The sequence below is a fragment of the Sylvia atricapilla genome, chromosome 2, assembly GCF_009819655.1.
Source record: "Sylvia atricapilla isolate bSylAtr1 chromosome 2, bSylAtr1.pri, whole genome shotgun sequence".
Classification (NCBI taxonomy): domain Eukaryota; kingdom Metazoa; phylum Chordata; class Aves; order Passeriformes; family Sylviidae; genus Sylvia; species Sylvia atricapilla.
In genome coordinates this window covers 25,810,499-25,836,196 of record NC_089141.1, presented here as the reverse complement: position 1 = coordinate 25,836,196, position 25,698 = coordinate 25,810,499, and the positions used below count along the sequence as shown (strand labels likewise).

The 25,698-nt window shown below is 42.8% G+C and overlaps 1 gene segment (V, D, J or C); it reads right to left on the bottom strand.

Annotated features, from left to right (window-relative positions):
• Positions 1-4,767: 4,767 nt before the first annotated feature.
• LOC136375516 (T cell receptor beta constant 2-like) overlaps positions 4,768-25,698 on the bottom strand; it is a 29,457-nt gene continuing 8,526 nt past the window's right edge. The window contains 5 exon segments of the C gene segment in view: positions 4,768-5,088; positions 6,658-6,764; positions 7,864-7,881; positions 8,257-8,589; positions 10,534-10,616. Of these exon segments, the coding sequence occupies positions 5,062-5,088; positions 6,658-6,764; positions 7,864-7,881; positions 8,257-8,589; positions 10,534-10,616 (568 nt within the window).

Below are 25,698 nucleotides of genomic sequence, written 5' to 3'. Positions count from 1 at the left end.
ACCCAGATTTGTTTGAAACTCTGTCTGCATTTCACCCCAAGTGTTTTTGCCACCTTTCTCCAGTCTCTGCGTTACATCACTGATTTTATCTGCTGTTCTCATTTTGCACATCACAAAAACAAGCAGACACACCCAGAGGCTGTCACTGTCTGGGAATAGAAATGGTCTACAATTAGAACTTCCCCACTGTCAGTCTTGTATTCCAAGCATTGTGATGCCTTCTTTTCTGTAACTTGTGGCGTTAATAATCAAATGATACTTGCTTTGTGGCCATCATAGTCAAATGCAGGTGGTTCACCTTTAGCAGAGGACTGAAACAAATCCCTTTGTTTTCCTTTCCATGGCAGGCCAGCTGTCTTGAAAAGTCTTTCAGGATCCCATTGAATTTTCTGATTGGTTAAAACCATCCACACAGGGAGATGTGAATGAGAAAAATCTGTTGACTGGTCCTAGACAAACCCTACATATCCATTAGGAAGAAGTGCAGTGAGACACTGGGGAGAAGGATTAGAGGCAACCTTTGTTCTCACAGGCATGAGGCAGTTGACAGATATGGGAGGATTATTTAAGAGAGAAAACCCCAACACATTTTAAGTAGTGCCTCTGAGAGATACCTGCCACATGTCAGAATTCTTTTTCTAACCCTTGTGTTACACTAAGAAAGAACCATGTTGTCATCTGTTGCAAGCACTGGCGCATCAGGACAAAATAATAATTCCAGCTTTGCACGGCTGATAGGCTTTAGGTGCATCTGCAGTCAGTTTGGTTTGCTGAGAATTAATTTCAATAGCTCAAAATTTCCTAGCTTGCTTCCCAGAGAGGGCAGCCCCAGTTGTCAGATGATGAAAGGAACTCCCAGCACACAATGTCTGTTAAGAGAAACCAAGGCAGAGCATGCCTGCTCTGCTGCCCAAGTCTCTGCAGTAGCCTCAACATGCTGTGCCACAAGGCTCATGCCCCTGTGGGTTTTTGTAAAGGCTTCCTGGGGAATCTATCATCGTGCCCCCCCAGTTGCCACAATGATACAATCCGGTACAAAAACAATCCCACCCATGACTCCACTCCCTGGTTTTTGTCAACCAGGAAGGATTGCCATGAGTACCTGTGCTGGTTTGGGCTGTGGTAGAGCCTTCACTGAGGCTACTGTGGGGTTGTGCTTTGGGCTTGTTCTGCAAATACTCTTGACAGCATAGAAAAGGTTTTGTTATTGCAACGCAGTGCTCACGCAGCATTCAAGGGCTTTTTGCTTCTCCCACCACCATGCTGGCAAGGAGGCTGGTGGTGTGCATGGGAATTTGGGAGGAGGGCCAGCAGGGGCAGCCGATCCCAACTGATCCAAGGGATAGTCCACATCCTATGGCATCGTGCGTGTAGGTGAAAGGCATGAGAAGGGGAAGAAGAAGGAAGAGAGAGAGATTTGGAGGGATGGTGTTTGCCTTCCCTACTCACTGTTATGTGTGATGGGGCCCTGCCATCCTGGGAATGGCTGAACACCTGCCCACTCACAGGAAATGGTGAATGAATTCCTTGTTTTGCTTTGCCTGGGTGCACAGGTTTTGCTTTACCTCTTCAGCTGTCTTCATGTCAAGCCACGAGTTTCTCACTTGTGCTTTTCCAACTCTCTCCCCGGTCCTGCTGGTGGGGAGGGAGCAAGCAGCTGTGTGGGGCTTGATCCTGGCTGGGGCTAAACCATGACAGAGCCACAGACCACATCCTTCCTTTGCCACTGCTGTTTCTATGTGATAGTCCAATGAGCTCTCAGTGCATATCCATTATACCTCAATTTATAATCTCAAGATTTTTTTCCTATACTCAAAAAGGGAACACATTTTTTCTTTTATTGGTTGGCTTTAACTGCAGTAATTTTTCACTTGGTGGTGTCATGGCAGTGTTCATGCTGCTTTCCTTCTAGTCTTTCTCTCTTCTACCCCAGGGATGACAAACAAACTTCAAGCTCACGGTTTGCAATTTTTGGTTTGCAATGAGAATAATTTGCTCCCTACGGGCTGGTGTTTGTCCTTGTACCTTGCTGTTGCTTGAGAGCGTCCTCCCAGAGCTTGTGACTCTGCCTGTGGAAAGGCTTCATCTAGGAGTAAGAGCAAGCCTTTATTCTGCAGACTGTCTGAAGGGATGGGAACTGATGGGGACAGGTAACAGGCTACATTTATCTCCCTCCCTTTACAAATCAGTGGCACAGTCTTGTCTCACAAAGTGTCAACACCTGGTTACCAACCAAATCAAGAACCTGCAGTAAACATGTTTTTCATATTGCTCTTTAATGGCTTTGTTTGAGTCTTTCTTGATATGAAAAATAGGCTGTAAAAGCACAGGACAAAAATCTTCAAAACCATGTCATTCTACAAGGAAAATCAGAAATTACTTTCTATTGTTTTCAGATATCCCAGATCTTCCACCTCCAAATGCACACTATCATTCCTCCACCTTAGTCTGCCTTATGCCTACATCTATGCAGGAAACATTTATACAAAGATGTATGATTCCATTCTTCATTTAGTCCTGTGGGAAATTCCACTGAATAAACAGTGGTTTCACTGTGGTTTGAGGTAATATGGAGATGCAAAGTGGATGAAAGATCTCCAGAAAGACTCTCCATATTTACTATTCCCTTCGGATTATAGTTCATGGTACACAGAAAAGTGTACCCAACACACACTGTTTTACAGAAACACACTCTGGTTCCCTTTGATTCTCCTCCAGTTCAGATTAGACTCTCTTCCCTATCCCTCAATGGTATCCTTTTTACCCTGTCTCTATGTTCTGTCTTTGCCTTCATTCTTGCTTTGCTTTTCTTAGTCTTTTTTTGTCTTGTTCTCTTAGGGTTTCTAATGTTCCTTTTTACTCTTTTCTTTGAAAGATTAACACAATATAATCGTTCTTCATTGATGGTCTTAGGCACTATTTCCCTGGAATGTTTCCACTCTTTTTGTCTAAAACTCTCCCCTTCATTCTCACTAGCTGCTTCTCTTGAAAATTATAAGAGAGATGGTGTAATTGTAGAGATGTGGACTTACATAGATATCACCCTCAAGACATCACTTTGTCCTAAGCAGTCTCCTGGATGGCTAGAAGGAGAGATAACAGATGTGTGCAGAGCAGAATTCTGCTTCTGTGCAGAAACATCCTCTGTCCAAAACACTCTTGAAAAAGAGCTTAATGGACAAAACCTTTCATTTGAACATACTTCAATCCAAAAGGAAATAAACCCCAGATATTACATGTGCCCAGATACGTGTCTGTCTCTCTTTTAAAGTGCTCTCTTTGCACAGTCACCTGTATAATAGCGGGAGTGTGTGTGAATGAGAATTAGAAGGCTTGCAGCAACCTTGGAAAAGGACAGGACTGGATTCCTGAGCTTGTTCTCAATTTCCAGCAAATGAGAGATAGAAATTCAGTATGGGAACATTCTTCTTGTTCCAGAATCTTAAAAGAACCCTTTGTCATTTGCCAAGGTATTTTCTCTTCATAGAAACGTTGTGTTGTGTCTCTCCTGCACACTGTAGCTTGCCTGCTCCAAAGCTGCAATGCCCAAGTTTGTCCTCTGTTCACTTTGACCAAGTTCTGCCATGGCCACTCTGAAAGTCTGTGCATGTGAGGACAAGATTGATCCGGGAGTTCTTCTGACAGCTCTGATAAACGCAGCCATTTTCACCAAATGTCCCAATAAATTATCTCTCTCCTAGTGTGTTTCAGACTGAGCTAGAACTATTTCTTAATATTCCATAATGCTGTGCTCCAGTCTATTCTAACTTCATTGAACATGAATAATGAGGCATCTTGGGAAAGGAACCCATCACCAGTTCTAAAGATGTCTCTCTCTTTGTTTATCTTTGTCACACGCCCTGAAATGTGCCCCTTTGTACAACCTTCCGACGATTCCCACTGGTCGAGAACTGTTCCTTTTGTGTCGTCCTCAGAAAGGAAGGGGACACCTTTCCTTAGACCAGGTTGTCCACATCTTGTGAATGTAAGACCCCTTGAAGCACTTTTGTGAAAAGTATTTTTCAGGAAACAATTCTCTGTTTGGTTTGAAGCAGCCCCGAGACTGCTGAAGTAATTTCTGTGCTCAGAACACCAAATAAATCTCTTGGTTCCATAGGATATTTTCTCCTGTTCTGAAGTGCTTTGAGAAGATGAAAGGAGTGACAGGCACAGAGCAGGAACAAGAACTCCATTTTACAGCATTATGCCCATCTGTCCTCCTGCCCTAAGACAGAGCTTTTTTCTTTAATGACATTAAAAGAGATGGGACAGATTCCTCTCAAGTCTGTTATCAAAACCTTTTGAAACAAATGCAATTAGTGGCAGGTGACTTTTAATCTATTCACCAAATTTTTCTTCACTACCACAATGAGTCTGGTGCCATCAGCAAGGTAATCCCTTGGAAGAAGAGAGTGAAAGAAAAAACCAGCTCCCATGCCTCTCCCTAGACAGTGTCCCTTCTCATGTGGCTGGAGTGCTGTTTCCATCTCTACCACTTTTGAATTATGCAGCTATTTTGGCTCAAAACCCTCAAAAGACCCTGGTGAGGGCAAGCCTCCAAAGCCTGCAGCCCTGCTCCACTCGTTGGTACACAGTGTAAGTACTCAGTGAGGCTCTACGGTTCCCACAGAAAGTCAGATATTCCTAAAGAGATTGTCAGTGAATGATCTTACATGTGCCATCCCTTATGGCTCTATTCATCACTGAAAGTTGTGTGGTAGGACATTATGACTACAGAAGACCAAATTTATAAACAACCAATCATGCTTTTTCAGGAGAAAATGAGGGAAAACTTTATTCCTAAATCAAGGAGATGAGTTCTCAGCCTCTGAGCATTAAGAGGGTGCTGGTGTTCAAGATATGTTGCAATAAAATATGATAGAGTTTGATATGGAAGTACAGGGAAAGCTCAGCAGTGATTACAGCAAAGTGAAGAACAGGAGGACAACAGATAATTGCAACAAAATTATATTCTGAAGTTCTTAGAAGCATGGATACTTTGCTATGGAAAGGTAGACAACTTGCTGTGTTCCTGCTGCTGGGATGACAAGGGCTCTTCATTTATTCTCTGGATAACTTGACACTAGTCTGCTTGAAAACAAAATGGAATAAAATAATGAGAACAATAAAATAATAATGGTAATTGCAACAAACACCAAAGAGCAGAAGCAAAGACAGGACTTGGCTGGGTGACCTTGCCCAAAGAGTTACCATCAATGGTTGAATGTTCAAGTGGTAACCAGTAACAAAGTGTTTCCCTCAAGGCTCTGCACTGGGACCAAAAGCATTTTTTCAGCCATCAACAGTGTGTCCTTGGTAGTGGGAACAAGTGCCCCCTCAGCAAGTTCCCAGACGACACCAAGCCATGTGGCCATGGATGTGTTTGAGGGAAGGGATGCCATCCAGAGGGCCCTGGACAGACTTTGGGAGCTGGCCCATGTGAACCCCACCAATCCCACCTGCAGCTGTGTGTCCTGCTCTGGGGGCCCAGCACAGGAAACTCATGGATGTGGGAGAGCAGAGCAGCCCCACAAAACCAGTCCCAGGGCCTCAGGGTATGAAGACAGGCCTAGAGAAGAGCCCATCTTCACACTGGAGAAGAGAAGCCTCTGGAGAGGCCGGCCTGAGGCCTTCCAATACATGGCCCTGGGGGACTTTTAAGGAAAACACACTTGTTTTCCCAAGGCCTGCAGTGACAGGCCAAAGAGGCCTGGTTCTAAACTGATACAGGGTAGCTTCAGATTAAAGGAAGAACTTTCTTCTGGTGAGGGTGGTGAGACGGTTTCCCAGGCGTCCCAGAGAAGCTGTGGATGTCCCACCCCTGGAAGTGTTTAAGGCTGGGTTACATGGGGCTTGGAGCAACCTGGTCTAGTGAAAGATGGCCCTGCCCATTTCAGTGTGGGGATGGAACTAGATAATCTTTAAATGTTCGTTCTAACCTAAACCATTCTGTGATTCTATGATTGTGATCCAGAAAAGGACAAATCTACCCCCTCCAGTATATCCTTGCAAAAGCATCAAAAACTATAACTGAGATTGTCTTTCTCCTTGCCCTCAACTCAACTAGCTCACTTTGCAAATACATCTCCCAGTTGTGCTTTAAAAGGGACAAGTGCTGGGGCTTCTGCTGCTCTCCCTCTGTGTGTCTCTAAGCCACAGGAAATATGCACTAATAAAAAAGTATTTTCTGGCAGTTAGTTCAATTTATCCCATCTCTCCTGATTGATCCCTCAGTTCCATGTAAATCTTTGTCAATGTTTGATGAGATTTATCCTGTGCATCACCTCAAAGAACCTCCTGCGTATTATTTTCACTACAGGTGTAAGCGACTTTACAATGGTTAGACAAGTGCATGATATATCTGATATTTCCCTTATTTGCTTTCTGGGTAACTTGTCCTTAATTCTCATTGGTTTTATGGGTTTAAAGAGGATTGTGAGAAGGAATTTCTCTGCTAGACAGCATTGATTTGATTTGAGTTCTGGGGAAAAAAATCCAGTAATAGAGAACCCATCACCTGTGATTTTTCAAGGCAGACTGCACAAAGCCTGGCAGAGCACCTGCAGAACCCCCACACCTCTGAGCACAGGCTTAGCCTGCATCCACTGATCCTTGACTAGTGGGTAAGCCCAGCCTTCCAGGGGCACTCTGACTTACCTTGGCCGTCCACACCAGGCCACTCACCAAAACTGCGTAGACCAAGGCTTTGCCACAGAGGATGAGGTAAGTGAGCTTCAGAGAATTTCCATACCGCAAGTACGACTCTGCAAGTCAGACAGCATTGGTGTATTCAGTTATCACCACCATCATCATCACGAGGTGCTGCTTCTAATGGAGCTCTCAGCAAATGAGAACCCTGGAAATCTTTAGCTAAGTGACCTAAGGGAACGAGAGCCAAATGAGTGGCTCTGTTGGCACCAGGGAACCAGGGATGGGACAGAACAGAGACTCGGAGAACTGAAAGACAAAGCAAGTCTAGGAAAGACAGAGATTGGCTTTATGCTAGGAAAGTACTGAGTTGCCACATCTCCTGACAATCGGGGCTGTTCATCCAAGGGCCCTGCTAGAAACTCAAAACAGGCTGAATCACAAGATCTGAACTTGTATTTTGTCTCGTTTTTGTCAGAGGCCTTTTGAGTGCTGCTGATCTATCAGGAAGGTTTTACGAAGGCCAGAATTACATGGCTTCTAGAAGTTTTCTTCTTGTAAATTTTTCACTCTCAAGGGGTTGCCACAGTATGGAGATACCAGCCCTGTCTTGGTGCAGCCTTAAGATTCCTGAAGCGTCAAAGAAGTTGTTGAAAAACATGAGTGTCCAACTATGTAGACAAAGAGAAAAGAAATGTACTTTATAATATGGATATCCTCCATACATGGCAGCAGTGTGGAGGGCAATGTGACCTGCCATGAAAAGTCTGACACTTAGAAATATTCAGAATATCATGTTCTGAGCCTTGATGTCAAAATCCCTTCGATAAGTATGGTTCATTTCTTTCGTGGCTGACCAAGATTATTCCCAATGGAGGTCAGTTTCAGGGACTGGAGCAGATGATAAAGAGTAAATTACAGGCTACAGGAAGGTATCATGATTTCTTCTATTTTTAAAATGGAATCAAAGGGGAAAGCTAATGCCCAAAGATGAGGTACACACAGTATGCACAAACAACCCTCCCAAAAATTCTTTTTTTTTTTTTTTTTTTTTTTTTATTACTGCAAACAAATCACTTAGATCAGAAAGTAGAAGCTGCTCATGCAGCAGATATCACCCACATGTTATACTTAGTAAAGCTGGAATTAAGATACACACTGATAATTGCCTGAGAGAAGAGGCAAAATTCTCTTTATGGGAGAAGCCACACGTACCTGGTGTGAGTGCACAACCTGAAAGACAAAAATGAACCGAGAGTCATGTTTCTCTTCAAAGCCAACAGAATAAAGATTTTAGAAGTTTCAGTTTACAAAACATTGCCTCATTCATTTTACTGCTCTAGGGTTTTTATAGTACTGTGCAATTTACTACAGAGATTTGTCAGTAGAAAGCCTGAAGAAACTCTAGATGCCGACTGGTAATACAGGTACAGAAGCCCAGGAATGGGAAGAGACATATGCTAACCCCTACTTATTTACGTCTCTGTTTGTGCCAGAAGAGCACCCTGAAGGGAAGCTAGACATAGTCGAGGTCCATAACATAACACATGCTCTTTTGATTTGGGGTTTCTGTCTTGTACAACACGGTGAGAGACATTTTTAACTCACCAACATCACCACTGATAGATTTCTGCGCTGATTGCGTTCCATTTTGGAAAAAATTGGCAACACACTCGAAGCGATTGGAAGGGTTGAACCACTCCCAGGCTGGCATCCTCAGTCGGCTGGTCAGTGAGTAGGTGCTGCCATTCTTTGTGGAGGACTCGTCTGTCCCCACCCCTTGGGTCCTTTTCACCCCATTCACCTTCCAGACCAGAGTCAGGTGGTCAGGGTAGAAACCAGAGGCCAGGCACACCAGTGTGGCCTTGCTCTTCTGCTGGATCTCCTGCTTTGATGGGGAAAAGATGGCCACAGCTGGAGGTATGATTTCCTCATTCTTCCCTGAAACACAAAGCAACATGGTCCAGAGCCCCCATCACGCTCTTCAATCAGAACCCTCTGAAAATGGTCCAGACTGTGTGCCATGTTACTCCTGAAATACCTGGCCTTCAACAGCTGTCTATTGGACAATCGATGTCTATTGGACAGGAGACACCAGGAAAATGGAGGGAGTTGTTTTCACTCGTTACACAGGAACAGAAAGCTCTGGCCACTGAAAGGCACGAGCACGTGAATTTCTTGTATTGCCTCTGTCAGAAGAATAGAGAGCTGCAAAGAAGCTGAGCAATCAGATGGGCAGAAATGCCCCCAGTGTTGCGGAAAGGTCTGTGTTTGTTATATTGTATTAATAGGTAGGAGAGTCTCTTAGAAGGCACAAACCTCTTCAGCAAACTGAGTTCCCGTGCTGGAGATGGAGTTGAGACATGGTGGTCATTGCAGTGTTCAGAATTATACTATCATGGGATACCCTACTTGGCCCCCATCTGAGAGGTGACCGGGAAGGAAGGAGCTGATCCTTCTCACTGTCTGAAGTGAAAAACACTCGAGGTAGGTAAGAAGAATCTGCCAGGGACAGGTTTTTGCCTCGGGTCTTAACCAATGCATTTTTAAAAACATTAAACATATTTTTATGTCGTTTAATTTTTAGGTTATTGTAGGCATGAGAAGCTCTGATCCTAGGCTACACACCTTCCCAAAATGATGCAAGATTCTATACACTTGGAAATCAAAAAAACTTCCCTGTTTTAATGTGTTAATTACCTGCTTGTAATACTAATGAGAACAGACTTCAGTGAAAAGGATGTACAAGGCAGCCATGAGAAGTTACTCAGAAGTCAAGCAGTGACCCTAAAAGCCAGGGAGTTTTTCCATATACTATATCGGAGAGTCTTTTTAACTCATCGAGCATGAGAAAACCATGAGGTCTGTAGAGTGCTGCTGGAAAAAGAAATGCAATGAAAACTAGGGAGCCAAAGAGAAAATAATTACTCCGGGTTGGGGTTTTTTGTATGTGTGAAGGCACTATGGATTGTAGATGTTCTTTCTTATGACTCTCTCCTTTGCAGAGGAAGAGAGGTAGCAGAATTAGCAGCAATTAATCTCTTGCAGAGCTCTTGTCCCCTAAGCCCTCGTGTTTGCATACAAATGGTGCCCTAATTGTGACCACCAAGCCTTCCACTGCAAAGATCCCTGAGCTGCTTCTGTATGAGCTTGTACAGACTTTAGATGACCAGGATATTAAATAGAGATAACTCCCTAGAGGATTTAGCACTGCTCTGCTTTCTTTTCAGTGTGTGTGTAGAGAGGTTGATGGCTTCTACTTCTACCTTCTAGCACTTAGCTTTATGATGTTTTTCTTATTCTAAGATTAATTTCAAAAAATTCTCTGGCTCATAACAGAGAGGAGGACACAAAAGAAAATATTAAAACCCAAAATGAATACTGTATTAAAAAAAAAAAAAAAAAAAACGGGATTGAAGTAGGGAAGGCAAGTAAAAAGGGTGGTAGAAAGAATGACAAAACTACTGGATAGAAATAGAAAATGAGCATGTTAGAAATGGAGTAAGGAGACTGGTAAAAGCAAGGACTGGAAGAAACATCTGATCAGCCCCCCACTCTGTCTGGTCTTCTACACTGTTCATTTTGATTCTCAACCTCTATACTATTTCCTTGGACAACGGGAGGAAACAAAATTCTTCCCTTCTCCCCTCATGAAGTACCCAGAAATTAAAGACAAAATCTGCTGGCACAGGGATCTCGAAATCTGTGCCTGAAAATTCTGCAAATATCTTAATGGCACATCTCATTGTAATAAGCAACCAATAAATCATTCATCCTGTTCCCATGGCTACATGAAAAATTATCATTATTAAGCTTTTCATTAAGAAGGTTCTTGTCCCCTAAACAAGTATCACATAGATCACAGAGATCTGACTTCTTACTTACCTATGACCGTAACTTTTGTTCCACACCCAAGGTACAAGTTCCCCTTATCCACACTGTTTTGCAGCTTCAGAAAAACCTCTCCTCTACTCCCAGACCTCTGAGCCAGGCCTCTGGACTAACCCTCCCCTCACGGGGTACCAGCAATGTAGAAACACAAAGTACTCAGGTCCACTAAAAAAACACGTCTGTAAGGGAACACCACGAAATTCGTGTGTCTAAACAGCTGAGGTCAACATCAGAAATCCCTTGTCCAGAGCCCTTTTGCTTCAGGCTTACATGAATCAGTTGTTGGAGCTTCCACCATCTCTTTTGAGAATATTTATCTCTTTAGCTAGGTGTCAGAATATTAGACTATTAGAAAGTATTTCCTTTATGCACACTGAATGATTTCTGATTCTTAGTTAAATACCCACATTTCCTCTTAATTTTTCTCAACAATTTGAATATTTTTCACTCAGAAAATAATGCCTCCTTTTTTTTTTTTTACTTTCAAAATAACTTTTACTCTATAGCACAGTCTCTGGTCCACTCTGCCCTTTGCTGAGGTTCCTAAACATGCTGCCCTTCCCTGAAAGGCTTTCCTTGGAAGGCAGTCTCTGCTTTTATTCTCTGTGCTCCCTTGGTGGTGATCATTCACGTTCACTGCATAAATGACGATGGTCAATGAGGGGTGAGTGTATTCATTTTCATCAGCTCAAGCACCTCAGATAATCTTTGGGTCTGAAAAATGTGTTGATCACTGATTTTTTTCCCTATGCAGATTGAATTCTACTACTTGTTATCAATTTAATCTGTAATGGCACAACATGGTACAAATATCTGAGGCACCAATTCTTTGAACTCCAGGAACAGCACAAGGAGAAGAAGAGATCACCGTCATTTATCGGCATCTGAGCAGCAGCCTTGTTTTCCCAAGACTTGCACAGTCCAAATCCATAAATGTGGCTCAGAAAAAACATTCCCTGAGAGCTCCTTCACTTTGAAATGAAACATATATTCTTCCATCTGTGGTTTTTACTGGCTGTTTAGCATCTATATCTGAAATAGTAAAACATTGTCCTTAGTGATCTTTGCATCACCATCCTGGTGAGCCTGTGCAGAGGAAAGAAACTGGCTGTGCTGTAGAGGGCTGCTTTCTATAACAACAAGGACTTTAAGAGCTGCAGAGAAATTTTAGTATTGCTCATTATAAAGTTGAGCAATGATTTTTGCCTTCTTTTTTATCATCCAAAAATGCTAGCACACTTGTTTTTCCCAGTTATCTGAGATAACTCGTTCTTTAATTTACCCTGGAAAGATCCAGAGTATCTTGAGCTTGTGTCATCTTGATTTTGTTTTCTAAGCTGCTTCAAAGTGTAACTGCAAGTCAGTTCTTTCCAGACAGATAGACAGCTTTTCACTGACTTGTCCTTAATCATCTCTAGGTCCAGCAGAAGCAGCAGAAGCAGATAGTAGCTACACTTTTGAGATTTTTTACATGTCTTCTTTCATTCTGAAAACTTTTTTTTATGTCATGCACACATTATTTATCCCATTCCTTATCCTAATTCTTTCTATGGACAGTTTTTTCTTTGCTGAAAATGCATTCCTTCAGTTGTCCAAAATGGAAAATGTACCCCTACTTAGAAGACCCAACTTATTCTACTCTCTGAAGCGGACAGGGTTACTAGCAGACCAGGAGAATAGCAGTTTCATAATGAAAGGGAGGATAATAATGAAATTATCTAAAGAGAAGACATGGCATTTGAAGTGAATTAAAAGAGGAAATAAAAATTTCTTACCTATTACTGTAAGTTTTGTCCCCGTTCCAAAAGACAAACCAGAGTTTGTACACAGTAGCAAAGAGATGTATCATAAGCTACGAGAAGGGATGCACTGCAGCTGGCTTACTATAAGCAGAGGCTTAAGAAATCATTTCTGCATTATGGAATTCCAAACAACACTCAATCTCTGTTCAAAGGGTTTTGACAGAAAACCAGTTTGAAATCAGTTGTATAATCTGTAGAATTCATAAAAGCATTACCCAGATTTGTTTGAAACTCTGTCTGCATTTCACCCCAAGTGTTTTTGCCACCTTTCTCCAGTCTCTGCGTTACATCACTGATTTTACCTGCTGTTCTCATTTTGCACATCACAAAAACAAGCAGACGCACCCAGAGGCTGTCACTGTCTGGGAATAGAAATGGTCTACAATTAGAACTTCCCCACTTTCAGTCTTGTATTCCAAGCATTGTGATGCCTTCTTTTCTGTAACTTGTGGCGTTAATAATCAAATGATACTTGCTTTGTGGCCATCATAGTCAAATGCAGGTGGTTCACCTTTAGCAGAGGACTGAAACAAATCCCTTTGTTTTCCTTTCCATGGCAGGCCAGCTGTCTTGAAAAGTCTTTCAGGATCCCATTGAATTTTCTGATTGGTTAAAACCATCCACACAGGGAGATGTGAATGAGAAAAATCTGTTGACTGGTCCTAGACAAACCCTACATATCCATTAGGAAGAAGTGCAGTGAGACACTGGGGAGAAGGATTAGAGGCAACCTTTGTTCTCACAGGCATGAGGCAGTTGACAGATATGGGAGGATTATTTAAGAGGGAAAACCCCAACACATTTTAAGTAGTGCCTCTGAGAGATACCTGCCACATGTCAGAATTCTTTTTCTAACCCTTGTGTTACACTAAGAAAGAACCATGTTGTCATCTGTTGCAAGCACTGGCGCATCAGGACAAAATAATAATTCCAGCTTTGCACGGCTGATAGGCTTTAGGTGCATCTGCAGTCAGTTTGGTTTGCTGAGAATTAATTTCAATAGCTCAAAATTTCCTAGCTTGCTTCCCAGAGAGGGCAGCCCCAGTTGTCAGATGATGAAAGGAACTCCCAGCACACAATGTCTGTTAAGAGAAACCAAGGCAGAGCATGCCTGCTCTGCTGCCCAAGTCTCTGCAGTAGCCTCAACATGCTGTGCCACAAGGCTCATGCCCCTGTGGGTTTTTGTAAAGGCTTCCTGGGGAATCTATCATCGTGCCCCCCTGTCCCCACAATGATACAACCTGGTACAAAAACAATCCCACCCATGACTCCACCCCCTGGTTTTTGTCAACCAGGAAGGATTGCCATGAGTACCTGTGCTGGTTTGGGCTGTGGTAGAGTTAATTTCCTTCACTGAGGCTACTGTGGGGTTGTGCTTTGGGCTTGTTCTGCAAATACTCTTGACAGCATAGAAAAGGTTTTGTTATTGCTACGCAGTGCTCACGCAGCATTCAAGGGCTTTTTGCTTCTCCCACCACCATGCTGGCAAGGAGGCTGGTGGTGTGCATGGGAATTTGGGAGGAGGGCCAGCAGGGGCAGCCGATCCCAACTGATCCAAGGGATAGTCCACATCCTATGGCATCGTGCGTGTAGGTGAAAGGCATGAGAAGGGGAAGAAGAAAGAAGAGAGAGAGATTTGGAGGGATGGTGTTTGCCTTCCCTACTCACTGTTATGTGTGATGGGGCCCTGCCATCCTGGGAATGGCTGAACACCTGCCCACTCACGGGAAGTGGTGAATGAATTCCTTGTTTTGCTTTGCCTGGGTGCACAGGTTTTGCTTTACCTCTTCAGCTGTCTTCATGTCAAGCCATGAGTTTCTCACTTGTGCTTTTCCAACTCTCTCCCCGGTCCTGCTGGTGGGGAGGGAGCAAGCAGCTGTGTGGGGCTTGATCCTGGCTGGGGCTAAACCATGACAGAGCCACAGACCACATCCTTCCTTTGCCACTGCTGTTTCTGTGTGATAGTCCAATGAGCTCTCAGTGTATATCCATTATCCCTCAATTTATAATCTCAAGATTTTTTTCCTATACTCAAAAAGGGAACACATTTTTTCTTTTATTGGTTGGCTTTAACTGCAGCAATTTTTCACTTGGTGGTGTCATGGCAGTGTTCATGCTGCTTTCCTTCTAATCTTTCTCTCTTCTACCCCAGGGATGACAAACAAACTTCAAGCTCACGGTTTGCAATTTTTGGTTTGCAATGAGAATAATTTGCTCCCTACGGGCTGGTGTTTGTCCTTGTACCTTGCTGTTGCTTGAGAGTGTCCTCCCAGAGCTTGTGACTCTGCCTGTGGAAAGGCTTCATCTAGGAGTAAGAGCAAGCCTTCATTCTGCAGACTGTCTGAAGGGATGGGAACTGATGGGGACAGGTAACAGGCTACATTTATCTCCCTCCCTTTACAAATCAGTGGCACAGTCTTGTCTCACAAAGTGTCAACACCTGGTTACCAACCAAATCAAGAACCTGCATTAAACATGTTTTTCATATTGCTCTTTAATGGCTTTGTTTGAGTCTTTCTTGATATGAAAAATGGACTGTAAAGCACAGGACAAAAACCTTCAAAACAATGTCATTCTACTTGTAAAATCAGAAATTATTTTTTTCTATTATTTTCACTTATCAGAGAATAATACATAATTTCTGATACAGCCTGTTTAGCTCCAAAGAGCAGTTAATGTCCCAGAGAAGAGAATGAGAAACATAGAGAAGCTGTAACGTGTAGGACCAAGCGGATCAGACAGGTCATCTTCGAATGCCCCTAGGTTTTCCTCTCTTCTACAACAGTGAACAGAGTACTTCAGTCACTAATTATGTCTGTTCGTACAGAACATTTGTTTGTATGTATTGAATTCTTTCAAAAAACACATTTAGATTCATATTTTGTCTGTTATAGCCTAAATAATAAAACTAGTTGGATATTATTTTCTTGCCTTTGTGTTAGTCTGCCTGTGATCTCAACACTATTTGTTCAGGGTCTTAACCCATTGGACTAAAATTCATTTAAGATCATTCTCTCTTCATCTCCAGTCTAGAGCTCCATTAGTGTCCTTACTGTCACTTACAGACTGTCTTCCATGAGGTGTCTTTCATTTTAAAAGAAGGAAGTCAACTCTCTGTTAGTTTCGAAGGAGTATGTGGTGCTGTCAGCACCTCAGGTCATGTTCAAAAGGCAATTTCTCAGACATGCCAGCAGAGACCAGTCTTGTCACACCTTTATGTTCCTTTGTGACGTGTCAAAAGGAAAGGACTTGCTGGCCATGAATTCAAGTAAATGTGAGTGAGAAAACAAAGTGAAGACACATCCATGATTTTTATTTCCAAGTCTTTCAAAGGAGGCTTTTTGGGCTTTGGAGGCTAAGCTGTATAAGATTTCAGACAAGTAAGAACAAGAATATGTAAGGAAGAAACATTTAGGGATATATTTTCTAAAAATTATGTCCTTTTAGTGGGAGAATTTCACAAGAAACTAGAGATTGCATCATTTATACCTGTACTGGATTCTTTGGGGTTTACAGAAGAAGTAGGTAAAAAGAAGCAGGTCATACTAAAAAGACTCTATGAGCTTTAGAGATGTGTTTCAGAGACATTAAGAAGCTTTCCGTAAACATCCAAAGCTTTTTGGCCACAACCTCATAAAGTTAAGCAACAGCTCTTCTTCACGGCATACCTATGCACTGAAAAGATATGATGGTGGAAGTCAGAATCTGATTAATAATTTGTCTTCGAAGACAGAGGCTGCTGCATTGCTCTGTCTCTCTCCCCTTCAAAACATCCTGCATCTATTGCCCCGACTTCTACCACGTCGTCTTTCTGCTCTTCCTCTGCCCCTCTCCTGACTCTCTCACATTTTTCAAAGACTCCATCTCTCACTCACAGTCGGTGGGGATTTTATCTTAGCGTTCAGCCCACTCGCTACACCGTGTGATCGTTCGCAGCACAGAAATATGTGGCTTCATCGTTGGATGTCACATTCTTGATTGTCATCAGAATGTAGTTACTACTCTTTCTATTTACTTCAAACTTGGCCTCACTGTAACCATCCTCATAGAAGTTATGCGTCCATGTACTAGTGCCCACTATTAACTTCAAACCATTCTTTGGAGGCTGCTGGTACCAGAACATATAGGCAAGGTTACTATAATTCTGGTAGCAGAAAATGGTCAAAGAGTCTCCAGCTCTCTGAAGGACTTTTTCTGGCCACTGTGTAATGTAGGCTCCAATCCCAACACCTGCGTTAAGAAGAGACAACAAGAGAGAGTGAGGAATAGGAGTACAGCTGATGGCCAAAGGGGTCCTCTACGTAACATTAGCTCTGCATGGCCTGGATGAGAGCCCTGCTGCAGACGGATCTGTTGTCTCTCACCAGGTAAAAGAGCAAGCACAACAGCCAGCATGGCCCTCCAGCTCTCCCAGGACACTGTGCTCCTGCCTCGCTGTGAGGTAAGAGACACCAGTGCCCCTCCCCTTGCCCTGATTTGTGTGTCAAGCTTGGGCAGGGAAGAGAGAATGGACTGTCCAGCTTTGGCACTTTCTTTGCTGAGCCAGTAAAAGCAAAGCTAAGTATTCACATGGCTCCAAGTTCTGCTTTAGCTTTTCCACGAGACAGTGTTCTGAGCTCCTGACACAAACGTGGTATTTCTCACACACCAGTAAGTTGCTGGCTGAATGCTGAGCTGTCATTCCACGGTTGAGAAGGTCTGGGTGTTGGAGGTCAGACAGGAACCTGGATTCATAAATGATTTTTTGACCCATTTCTATCAGTAGAGGTAACTTGGGCCATCTCTGCAGAAGGATTTCCCGCAAACGTGCACCTGTGTTGTTTCCTTTCAAGGGCTGCTCTTAATATCTGGAGCACAGTATCTCACAACTCAGAACTTGTTAGTCAGAAGCAAAGATGATAGCTCAAGATAGCAAAGGCACAAAAAGCATGTTTAATGATACCTTAATTCCTTCAGTTTTCCAACCAGGGATGCATATTCCGTGACGGTTAATCTTTCTGAGAGCTCTAATTCACTTTTACAAAAAAACAAGACATTGTCATCAGAACAATGTCATCAGCCCACTGTTTTTTCTTGAAACAAAAAACATGAGTTAAACATAAACCTCAGGAACACTCTGTTTCTAGGCTGCCAGATACATCCTAGTTAGCCTATTCTATATCTAGAATGTATTCTATTCTATTCTATACAGTTCTCTATATAGAACCTATGCCACTCTCCATTCTTTTCTGAATATGTAAGATTTAAAATTATTATTGCAACTGCTTCTTTTCTCCCTAGTACTTTTAATGAAACACACACATTTAATTCTAATCACCTTCAGTAATCTTGATATTGCATCTTGCAAACAATGGGAGATACTTCTGAGGTTTTCTCTCTTTCCCTTTTTTCTCTTTTCCCCTTTTCTCTCTTTTTCTTACATTTTTCTTTTTAACGGCCTATCTGTTCCCTGAAAAGATAAGACATTGGAAGGATGAATCTGGTTAATGATCTGAACAAATCTGAAGACAAGAAATGAGACAAGAAGGAGAGCAGCTCTTTCATGAGAAACTTCTTAGAATAGTGGCCTTTTCTGCAGATGCAATCCAGGCTGGCCAAAGAAGTACTGCATGGGAGAAAAATGTCCCTTAGAACTGGAAGAGGGAACTGTAACCACAGAATGCACAGTGGCAATGAACATAGAGATCTCTGTGGTTTGCTATTACCACTTGGAAACAGCACAGGTGTGAGCACTCAATAGCCATCTCATTAAACTGCTGTATGTTGAAGGTAACTGATAACTTTGTTATCGCAAGGCCTTAAAATTGTGTTTGCCACTAGAAACCAAATATGCTCAGGAGTTGAGAAATAGAAAGGATCCTTCCTCTGTTGTATTGCCAGAGCAAAAAAGGTGGTTTGCAGTGCTTATGAAAAAAGTTTGAGCTAGGACTGTAAAGTGGTCTTCAGCAAGAGGTAACTTACTAGAACAGAATTAAAAAAAGAAAACCTCCCCCCAAAAATTCTCCCCGAAGTCACCACCATAGTGTTTGTATTCCTTCATGATTCCACCATGAACTAGTTTTCCTGAAACTTTCACAGGGCATTTGGATCAGCAATAATAATTCAGTAATTCCAGGCAGTGTAAGCTTGAGCACATTTTACCAAGATGATCTCTACAAAAAGATCAGAGGTGAATAAAAAAAGGAATTCAGTATATCTCTGCTGTGTGAGCAACAACACTTTCCCAGTGCTTCCCTGTTGCTTGTCTATACCCTGACATGAACAGGGAGGAGATCATGGACCTGAGAATATTCTGAGGAGCAGAGGAGTGCTCCTTGAGAGCAAGGAATGGTATGTTACATTTGCTGTTAGCAATCCCTGAAGTCAGGAGAATACTGGCTACAAGAGTGTCCCATGTCTGGATTTCCCTATCCCAGAATGCTTGACTTTCTTTCAGGGCACAGGTGTGTTTATGTAGCATGGCTGATCAGGAGACTTGGGTTCCAGCATGAAACTGAGAGATCCATCTTGGCACTACAGGAGCCTTCCAGCAATGTTGGTGACATGGAGAGTGACGATCTTTTACAGGACATGCTCCCAGCTGATTCCTGCCCCTTCTTCTCACCAGCTATTCTTATCACCTCCCACTCCTTCTTTTGCTGCAATCACACAGTGTGTGTCACTTCAGCATATCCGTATCCAGCTTTGCCCCATCATGGAGCAGCACAGTACGTTTGCTACCTGCGACAGCCACGTGCTTCGTATGCCATGCCCTCCACAGGAGTACATGAGAGAATTCAGTTCATGCTCAGTGGTAGGTATGCAGACTGTCAGGGCCACAGCCTAAAAACAGAACCCCAAATACTAGGGCGTACAGCCACACTTTCTTAAAAACACCTTTTGCTCTTTTACGTGCTGTTTCCCTTTCTTTGGAGAAAAGGTAAGTCTTACGTTATGCAATAAAAACAGAAGCGTGGACAAGCAATGGCAAGTGAGGAACACGAACAATACCCTGCCCTCTGCTTTCCCAAGTCCATCACAGAAGAGCAATTAGTTCATCAAAAGTTCACTTCTGCAAGCAAGGGAGACAGAGGCACAATGGGGGAAATTTCTGCCTTCAGCTGTTCCTCACAATAAACAGCAGTTCCTTGTGGTTTATTTTCTCTGCCCATGAGATTTTGCCTTGAAGGGATGCCTGGGTCCAGCTCAGAACTCTATGAATTCCTGTGGCAGGGAAGAAAGGGGTCCTGCAATTACGCAGTGTGCGAAGCAGGTGAATAAAATGCTGCAGTGCACACTGTTGCTTGTAAAGATACCAAAGGACTCTTTCTTCCACAATGGGAGGTATGCCTGGTCCCCTGGGTATGTTTTACTCCACTCTTACTGGTCTCGTCCTCCTAAGTCTATAATCAAGGGCTCAGCTCACCTCACACGCCAATCAGTTTCACATTGGGCACATCAGTTCTATGTGGATTGTGACTATATGAGAGAAATTTGAATTCTCTGTCTACTTTGTACTCTTTTTCTGGTGCTGTTAAGGTATCTGTGGGGAACTAGTGGCCTAGAACATGACTGTGCTTATGTAGTACTAATCATCAGAAATACGTGCAGCCTTATCTAACCATACCAGCTGTACCTCAATTCTTTATGCTGATCTGTGGGTTTGTATTTCCGAAGGTCTTTCTTTGTCTTCGAAGACACAGGCTGCTTCACTGCTCTGCCTCTCTCCCCTTCAAAACCTCCTGCATCTATTGCCCCGACTTCTACCACGTTTTCTTTCTGCTCTTCCTCTGCCCCTCTCCTGACTCTCTCACATTTTTCAAAGACTCCATCTCTCACTCACAGTCGGTGGGGATTTTATCTTAGCGTCCAACCCCCTCGCTACACCGTGTGATCGCTCACAGCACAGAAATATGTGGCTTCATCGTTGGATGTCACATTCTTGATTATCATCAGAATGTGGCTACTATTCTTTCTTTTTACTTCAAACTTGGCCTCACTGTAACCATCCTCATAGAAGTTATGTGTCCATGAAGTACTGCTCACTATTAACTTCAAACCATTCTTTGGAGGCTGCTGGTACCAGAACATATAGGCAAGGTTACTATGATGCTGGTAGCAGAAAATGGTCAAAGAGTCTCCAGCTCTCTGAAGGACGTTTTCTGGCCACTGTGTAAGGTAGGCTCCAATCCCAACACCTGCGTTAAGAAGAGACAACAAGAGAGAGTGAGGAATAGGAGTACAGCTGATGGCCAAAGGGGTCCTCTACGTAACATTAGCTCTGCATGGCCTGGATGAGAGCCCTGCTGCAGACGGATCTGTTGTCTCTCACCAGGTAAAAGAGCAAGCACAACAGCCAGCATGGCCCTCCAGCTCTCCCAGGACACTGTGCTCCTGCCTCGCTGTGAGGTAAGAGACACCAGTGCCCCTCCCCTTGCCCTGATTTGTGTGTCAAGCTTGGGTAGGGAAGAGAGAATGGACTGTCCAGCTTTGGCACTTTCTTTGCTGAGCCAGTAAAAGCAAAGCTAAGTATTCACATGGCTCCAAGTTCTGCTTTAGCTTTTCCACAAGACAGTGTTCTGAGCTCCTGACACAAACGTGGTATTTCTCACACACCAGTAAGTTGCTGGCTGAATGCTGAGCTGTCATTCCACGGTTGAGAAGGTCTGGGTGTTGGAGGTCAGACAGGAACCTGGATTCATAAATGATTTTTTGACCCATTTCTATCAGTAGAGGTAACTTGGGCCATCTCTGCAGAAGGATTTCCCGCAAACGTGCACCTGTGTTGTTTCCTTTCAAGGGCTGCTCTTAATATCTGGAGCACAGTATCTCACAACTCAGAACTTGTTAGTCAGAAGCAAAGATGATAGCTCAAGATAGCAAAGGCACAAAAAGCATGTTTAATGATACCTTAATTCCTTCAGTTTTCCAACCAGGGATGCATATTCCGTGACGGTTAATCTTTCTGAGAGCTCTAATTCACTTTTACAAAAAAACAAGACATTGTCGTCAGCCCACTGTTTTTTCTTGAAACAAAAAACATGAGTTAAACATAAACCTCAGGAACACTCTGTTTCTAGGCTGCCAGATACATCCTAGTTAGCCTATTCTATATCTAGAATATATTCTATTCTATTCTATACAGTTCTCTATATAGAACCTATGCCACTCTCCATTCTTTTCTGAATATGTAAGATTTAAAATTATTATTGCAACTGCTTCTTTTCTCCCTAGTACTTTTAATGAAACACACACATTTAATTCTAATCACCTTCAGTAATCTTGATATTGTATCTTGCAAATAATGGGGGATACTTCTGAGGTTTTTTCTGTTTCTTCATATTTTTTTATTATCCCCTCTCTCTTATTTGCCTGAGGCTCTAGAGAGATTTATATTTTTGCTTGGCCTCTAGAGATTTATATAAAAGACGTGTTCTGTCTATGATCCTGGCAATATTGTACTTTCTTGGCATCTGAGGCTTAGTTCCTGAATCCTCCAAGATTCAGAGCAGTGAAAATCTCCAAAATTTGGTAGTGAATGTACCCTGTCTCACTTTTTAAGTTCTTCTTTTTGAGGGAGTTAACAGAAATTACCTGAGAAGCTATAAGTTCTTCCCAGTCAGCAATGAAAATGCATTTTATATGATGTATAATGGTTTTATATGATCTCCATTGTCATTAACACTTTGCATCTAAGATGTTTAACCATTTCTGGGGTTTTCTCGGGAGAAGTTATTACTTACCTGTGCTGCCATGAGGATGAGTCAGTTTCAGTGACTTGGCAAGGAATTGCAGATGATATGGACATTTTTGGGTTTTTAATTACCTTCCATAATTTTTACATTTTTCTTTGAATTTTCATGCTGTTTACAAAGTCAATACATCAGTTAGCAAATAAATGTTAACAAATTTAATATTCTTCCATATCTTTTTATGTTTCAATACTGATTATTCTTTGGTGCATATTTTTAGCTTTTACTTCTCGCAAGCTTTTCTACTTTTTATGGAAGGTTTACTTTGATTTTACTTGTTCTTTTATTGACATTTTGCCCTTTCACCTTACTGCTAGGATGGGACACTTTTAGACACTTCCATGGACCCTGCTGAGACAGTCCCACAGGACACTGTTGCTTTGATCAATGTCCCAAAATGCATACCTTTTGCATGAAGACAGTAAAGGATTTTTAGCTTATTGTCTTTCCTGCCAAAACTGTTAAAAGCCTTTTTTTCTAGTAGTAATCAAACCTTAAGTCCTGGAGGGAGAAAGTGTTTCAGAGACTTGATGAGAAATTAAACAGATTGTGAATAATCAGGTAATTAATTCTAAGATTGTTCTGCATAAGGACTCTGAGACAAGGCAAAATCCTTTCAATGCACCTACACCTTCTTCTTTAATCACTTACATTAGAATTTATTAATCATTTGTATTCAGATAAGCTTTTCTGTCTCAGGAAGCAAAAGATGATTGCAGACTCTCCAAAGGAAGGAAGCATCTGGAAGATGTAACTCAGGACCTCTAGTGTGCCTCTCAGGAATTGCTTAATATGTTACTGCCTTTTGAAGAGAAGCTGAATTGACAACACTTTCATTTTTCAGTTGAAAATGTCTAATTCTTTCAGTCTCTTTTCTTTGAAGATTAAAGGTGAAACAAGAGAAAACAAAAAAGTACCAAGATAAAGGCAGGTATGGTCAGTCTTCCCAAGCAAGACCCTGAACTACTCTACCTGGGGAGGAATAGACGCAGAAAAGTGGAGGAATACAGTTATAAAATGGGCCACTGACATAAAATAAACAGGATGCTGGTGAGTCTGCTTGTCTGGCTATGCTTTGTACTGGCTTAGCTCAGTGTAATCCCTGTCTTACTAAGTTCCATTTCTAAGTATTTACCTGTCTATTCTATGTGCATTTGTTTTGTGTCTGGACATGTAAGGGCTAGGAACTGGAGCCAGACCACAGGCAGCTGGAGAGACCAGAGTGGGTGAACTTTAACAGCAGACACTGGAGTAAGGCCACAGGCAAGAGGAGCTCTGTGTTCCCCATGCTGGCAGCTAGGGAGCAGAGGGTGTGGGAGTGTGTGATCACTAGTGAATCTGAAGCCAGACTAGCTGGCAAATAAGCTCCAGGTGTGTGTCTCTAATGGCAAGAGCAGTGAGAGGTGGCAACCAGAGGGAGCAGGAGAGTCCCAGGCACTTTTTGGAGAGGGATCTGCATGAGTAGTGTGTGTGTGGACATAACAGTGACTGCAGTGGGGCTGCAGCACTTAGGGGCTCAGAGAGCCAAGGGCCAGCACACGTGGTGACTGGGATCCAGTGACAGCCACTGGACCCAGTGTCTAAGCGTGGAAACCTGTGGAAAGCTTGCACACTGTGCATGTGTATACATATATTTCCCACTATTGAACTTTGTCTAGAACCCTGATTTCCCACTGTGAACCCCAGCCAGAGAGGGACAAAAGATGAGGCCATCAGTGTTGTTTTTGTGGGTGCATTTGTGTTTATCCACATGTTCAGCTGTGTATACATGTATGTGTGCTTGGTATTTATCTGTATAAATACTGGGGAGGCACTTTCATTCTTACTGCCAGCTGGGCCAAGGGGCCTGGAACTGTGGCACCCTCCCCTCTGTCAACCAGCCTAACAGTGAACCTTGGGGGAAAACTGAGATCTCCTTCCTAAATGTAAAAGAGACTGTAGAAGAGTTATTACAATGAGGAAAGGGCTGAGGTACGCTGCCCACATGGAAGAGAACCAAGGGAATAAGGAAAAGATTTCTGCTGAAGAGTGTTTAACATAAACTGGGAACAGTAAGTACTGGCTTAGCAGGAGTTTGTGCTGGATTTGGAAACTAATGTTATGAAACAGAGCATCAGGCAAAGGTGGTCTTCCCTGTCCCAAATTATAGGGAAAAATGACCGTTGCAATGCAAGGAAGGCATTGACAATCCATTATCAGATCTACAGATAGGCTGAGTGTGTAAGGTCTGGACTAGGACTGCATCCAAGTCAGTGGTGACTGTGAGCAGCAGATGTCCCTTTAGTTTTAGGGGATTTGAGGCATCTCAGGCCAGCTCCTTTCAGCAGTCTACACTAGTACAGGAAGGTTCTCCAGGGCCAATCCTTTGCAGACAGTTCTTAGAGAAATCTTTCCTCCTCAGGCTTGTCATCCCTTGCCCAGTCAGACCCATGCTGTTCCTTTACAGCTGTCACCCCCAACCAGGCCAGTCAAATTCTATTTCTAATGGAAGCAGCTTGTCTGCTTGTTTGGTGTAAGTTCCTCTTCCCCATCCATTCTATTTCACTGTGCAGCCTTGCTGGCTGCCACCTCTAAACTTCTTCCCAAGTTTTTCAGACCATCTGACCTTCCACATTACTACCTTTACACTTTTTCTAGTCCTTCATTGTTTTTCTTTCATTGTTTTTCTTTTTGTTTCTCAAACTCTCCATCTCATATTTTCTAGCAAAGAGTCAGCTTCTAGGTTTGGAGATGTTAAAATTGCCCAGTTTTTATAGGCTTGGGGTACACAGACCCTCCAGGAAAGGTTCTTCAGGCTGCTCTCTTACAGATCATGTGCTGGATGAGATGGATTAAATAAATACTTTCAAATCTGATGTCACCCATCTGCTATGTCCTTTCTAGGCCCTTCCTTTCTGGTCCAGCCACTTGCTGAATATTACTAGGATACAGTCTGTTTCTCACCTCATAGGCTGAGGCTTTATATCCACATCTGTCTTGATGTGGGACCCCTGTTCTTAGGATTTTCCTACCCTTCTTCCCAGTACCATGTACTTTTCTTACTTTTTATTCTGTCAGTGCCTCTGGCCACAGTCATCCAGAATTCCTTCCTTCCCAGTTCCTGAGCTCAGGCACTCTGAAAGAAGTCATAAGTTTCCTTCTTCACCCCCCCAAAAATTGACAAAAACCAGAACATCTGCAAGGTAATGAAGTAATCAGAGAGGACATGAAGGCTCTGCAGAATTGGACACTGCTGGACACTGGATGCTATAGCAAAATATAAGAAACCCCATGTGAAATATCTTTTGACAGTGCTAGAACAGTGTTCTCCAAAAATTCTTCATTGTACACCCCTATCAGTAAAGTATTTTTAAACACATACACCCAGTATATGTATATTTAGTAGCTGATAGTTAGGTACACGTAACACTAAAGTTCTAATGCTTCCACCTCACACCTCAGTGCATCATCTTGCACTCCACTTTGAAGACTCCTGCACAGGAACATCAGCCAGCAGCCTGTTGCTGGATATGGATTACAGATGCAAAGTCTAGAAGATGCACAGCCCCTCGCCAAATACTCTCCTGGTCCCCCAGGAACTGAGGAGTTGATGTTCCCAGTCCTGAGTGTGCCTGTCCAGGAACACT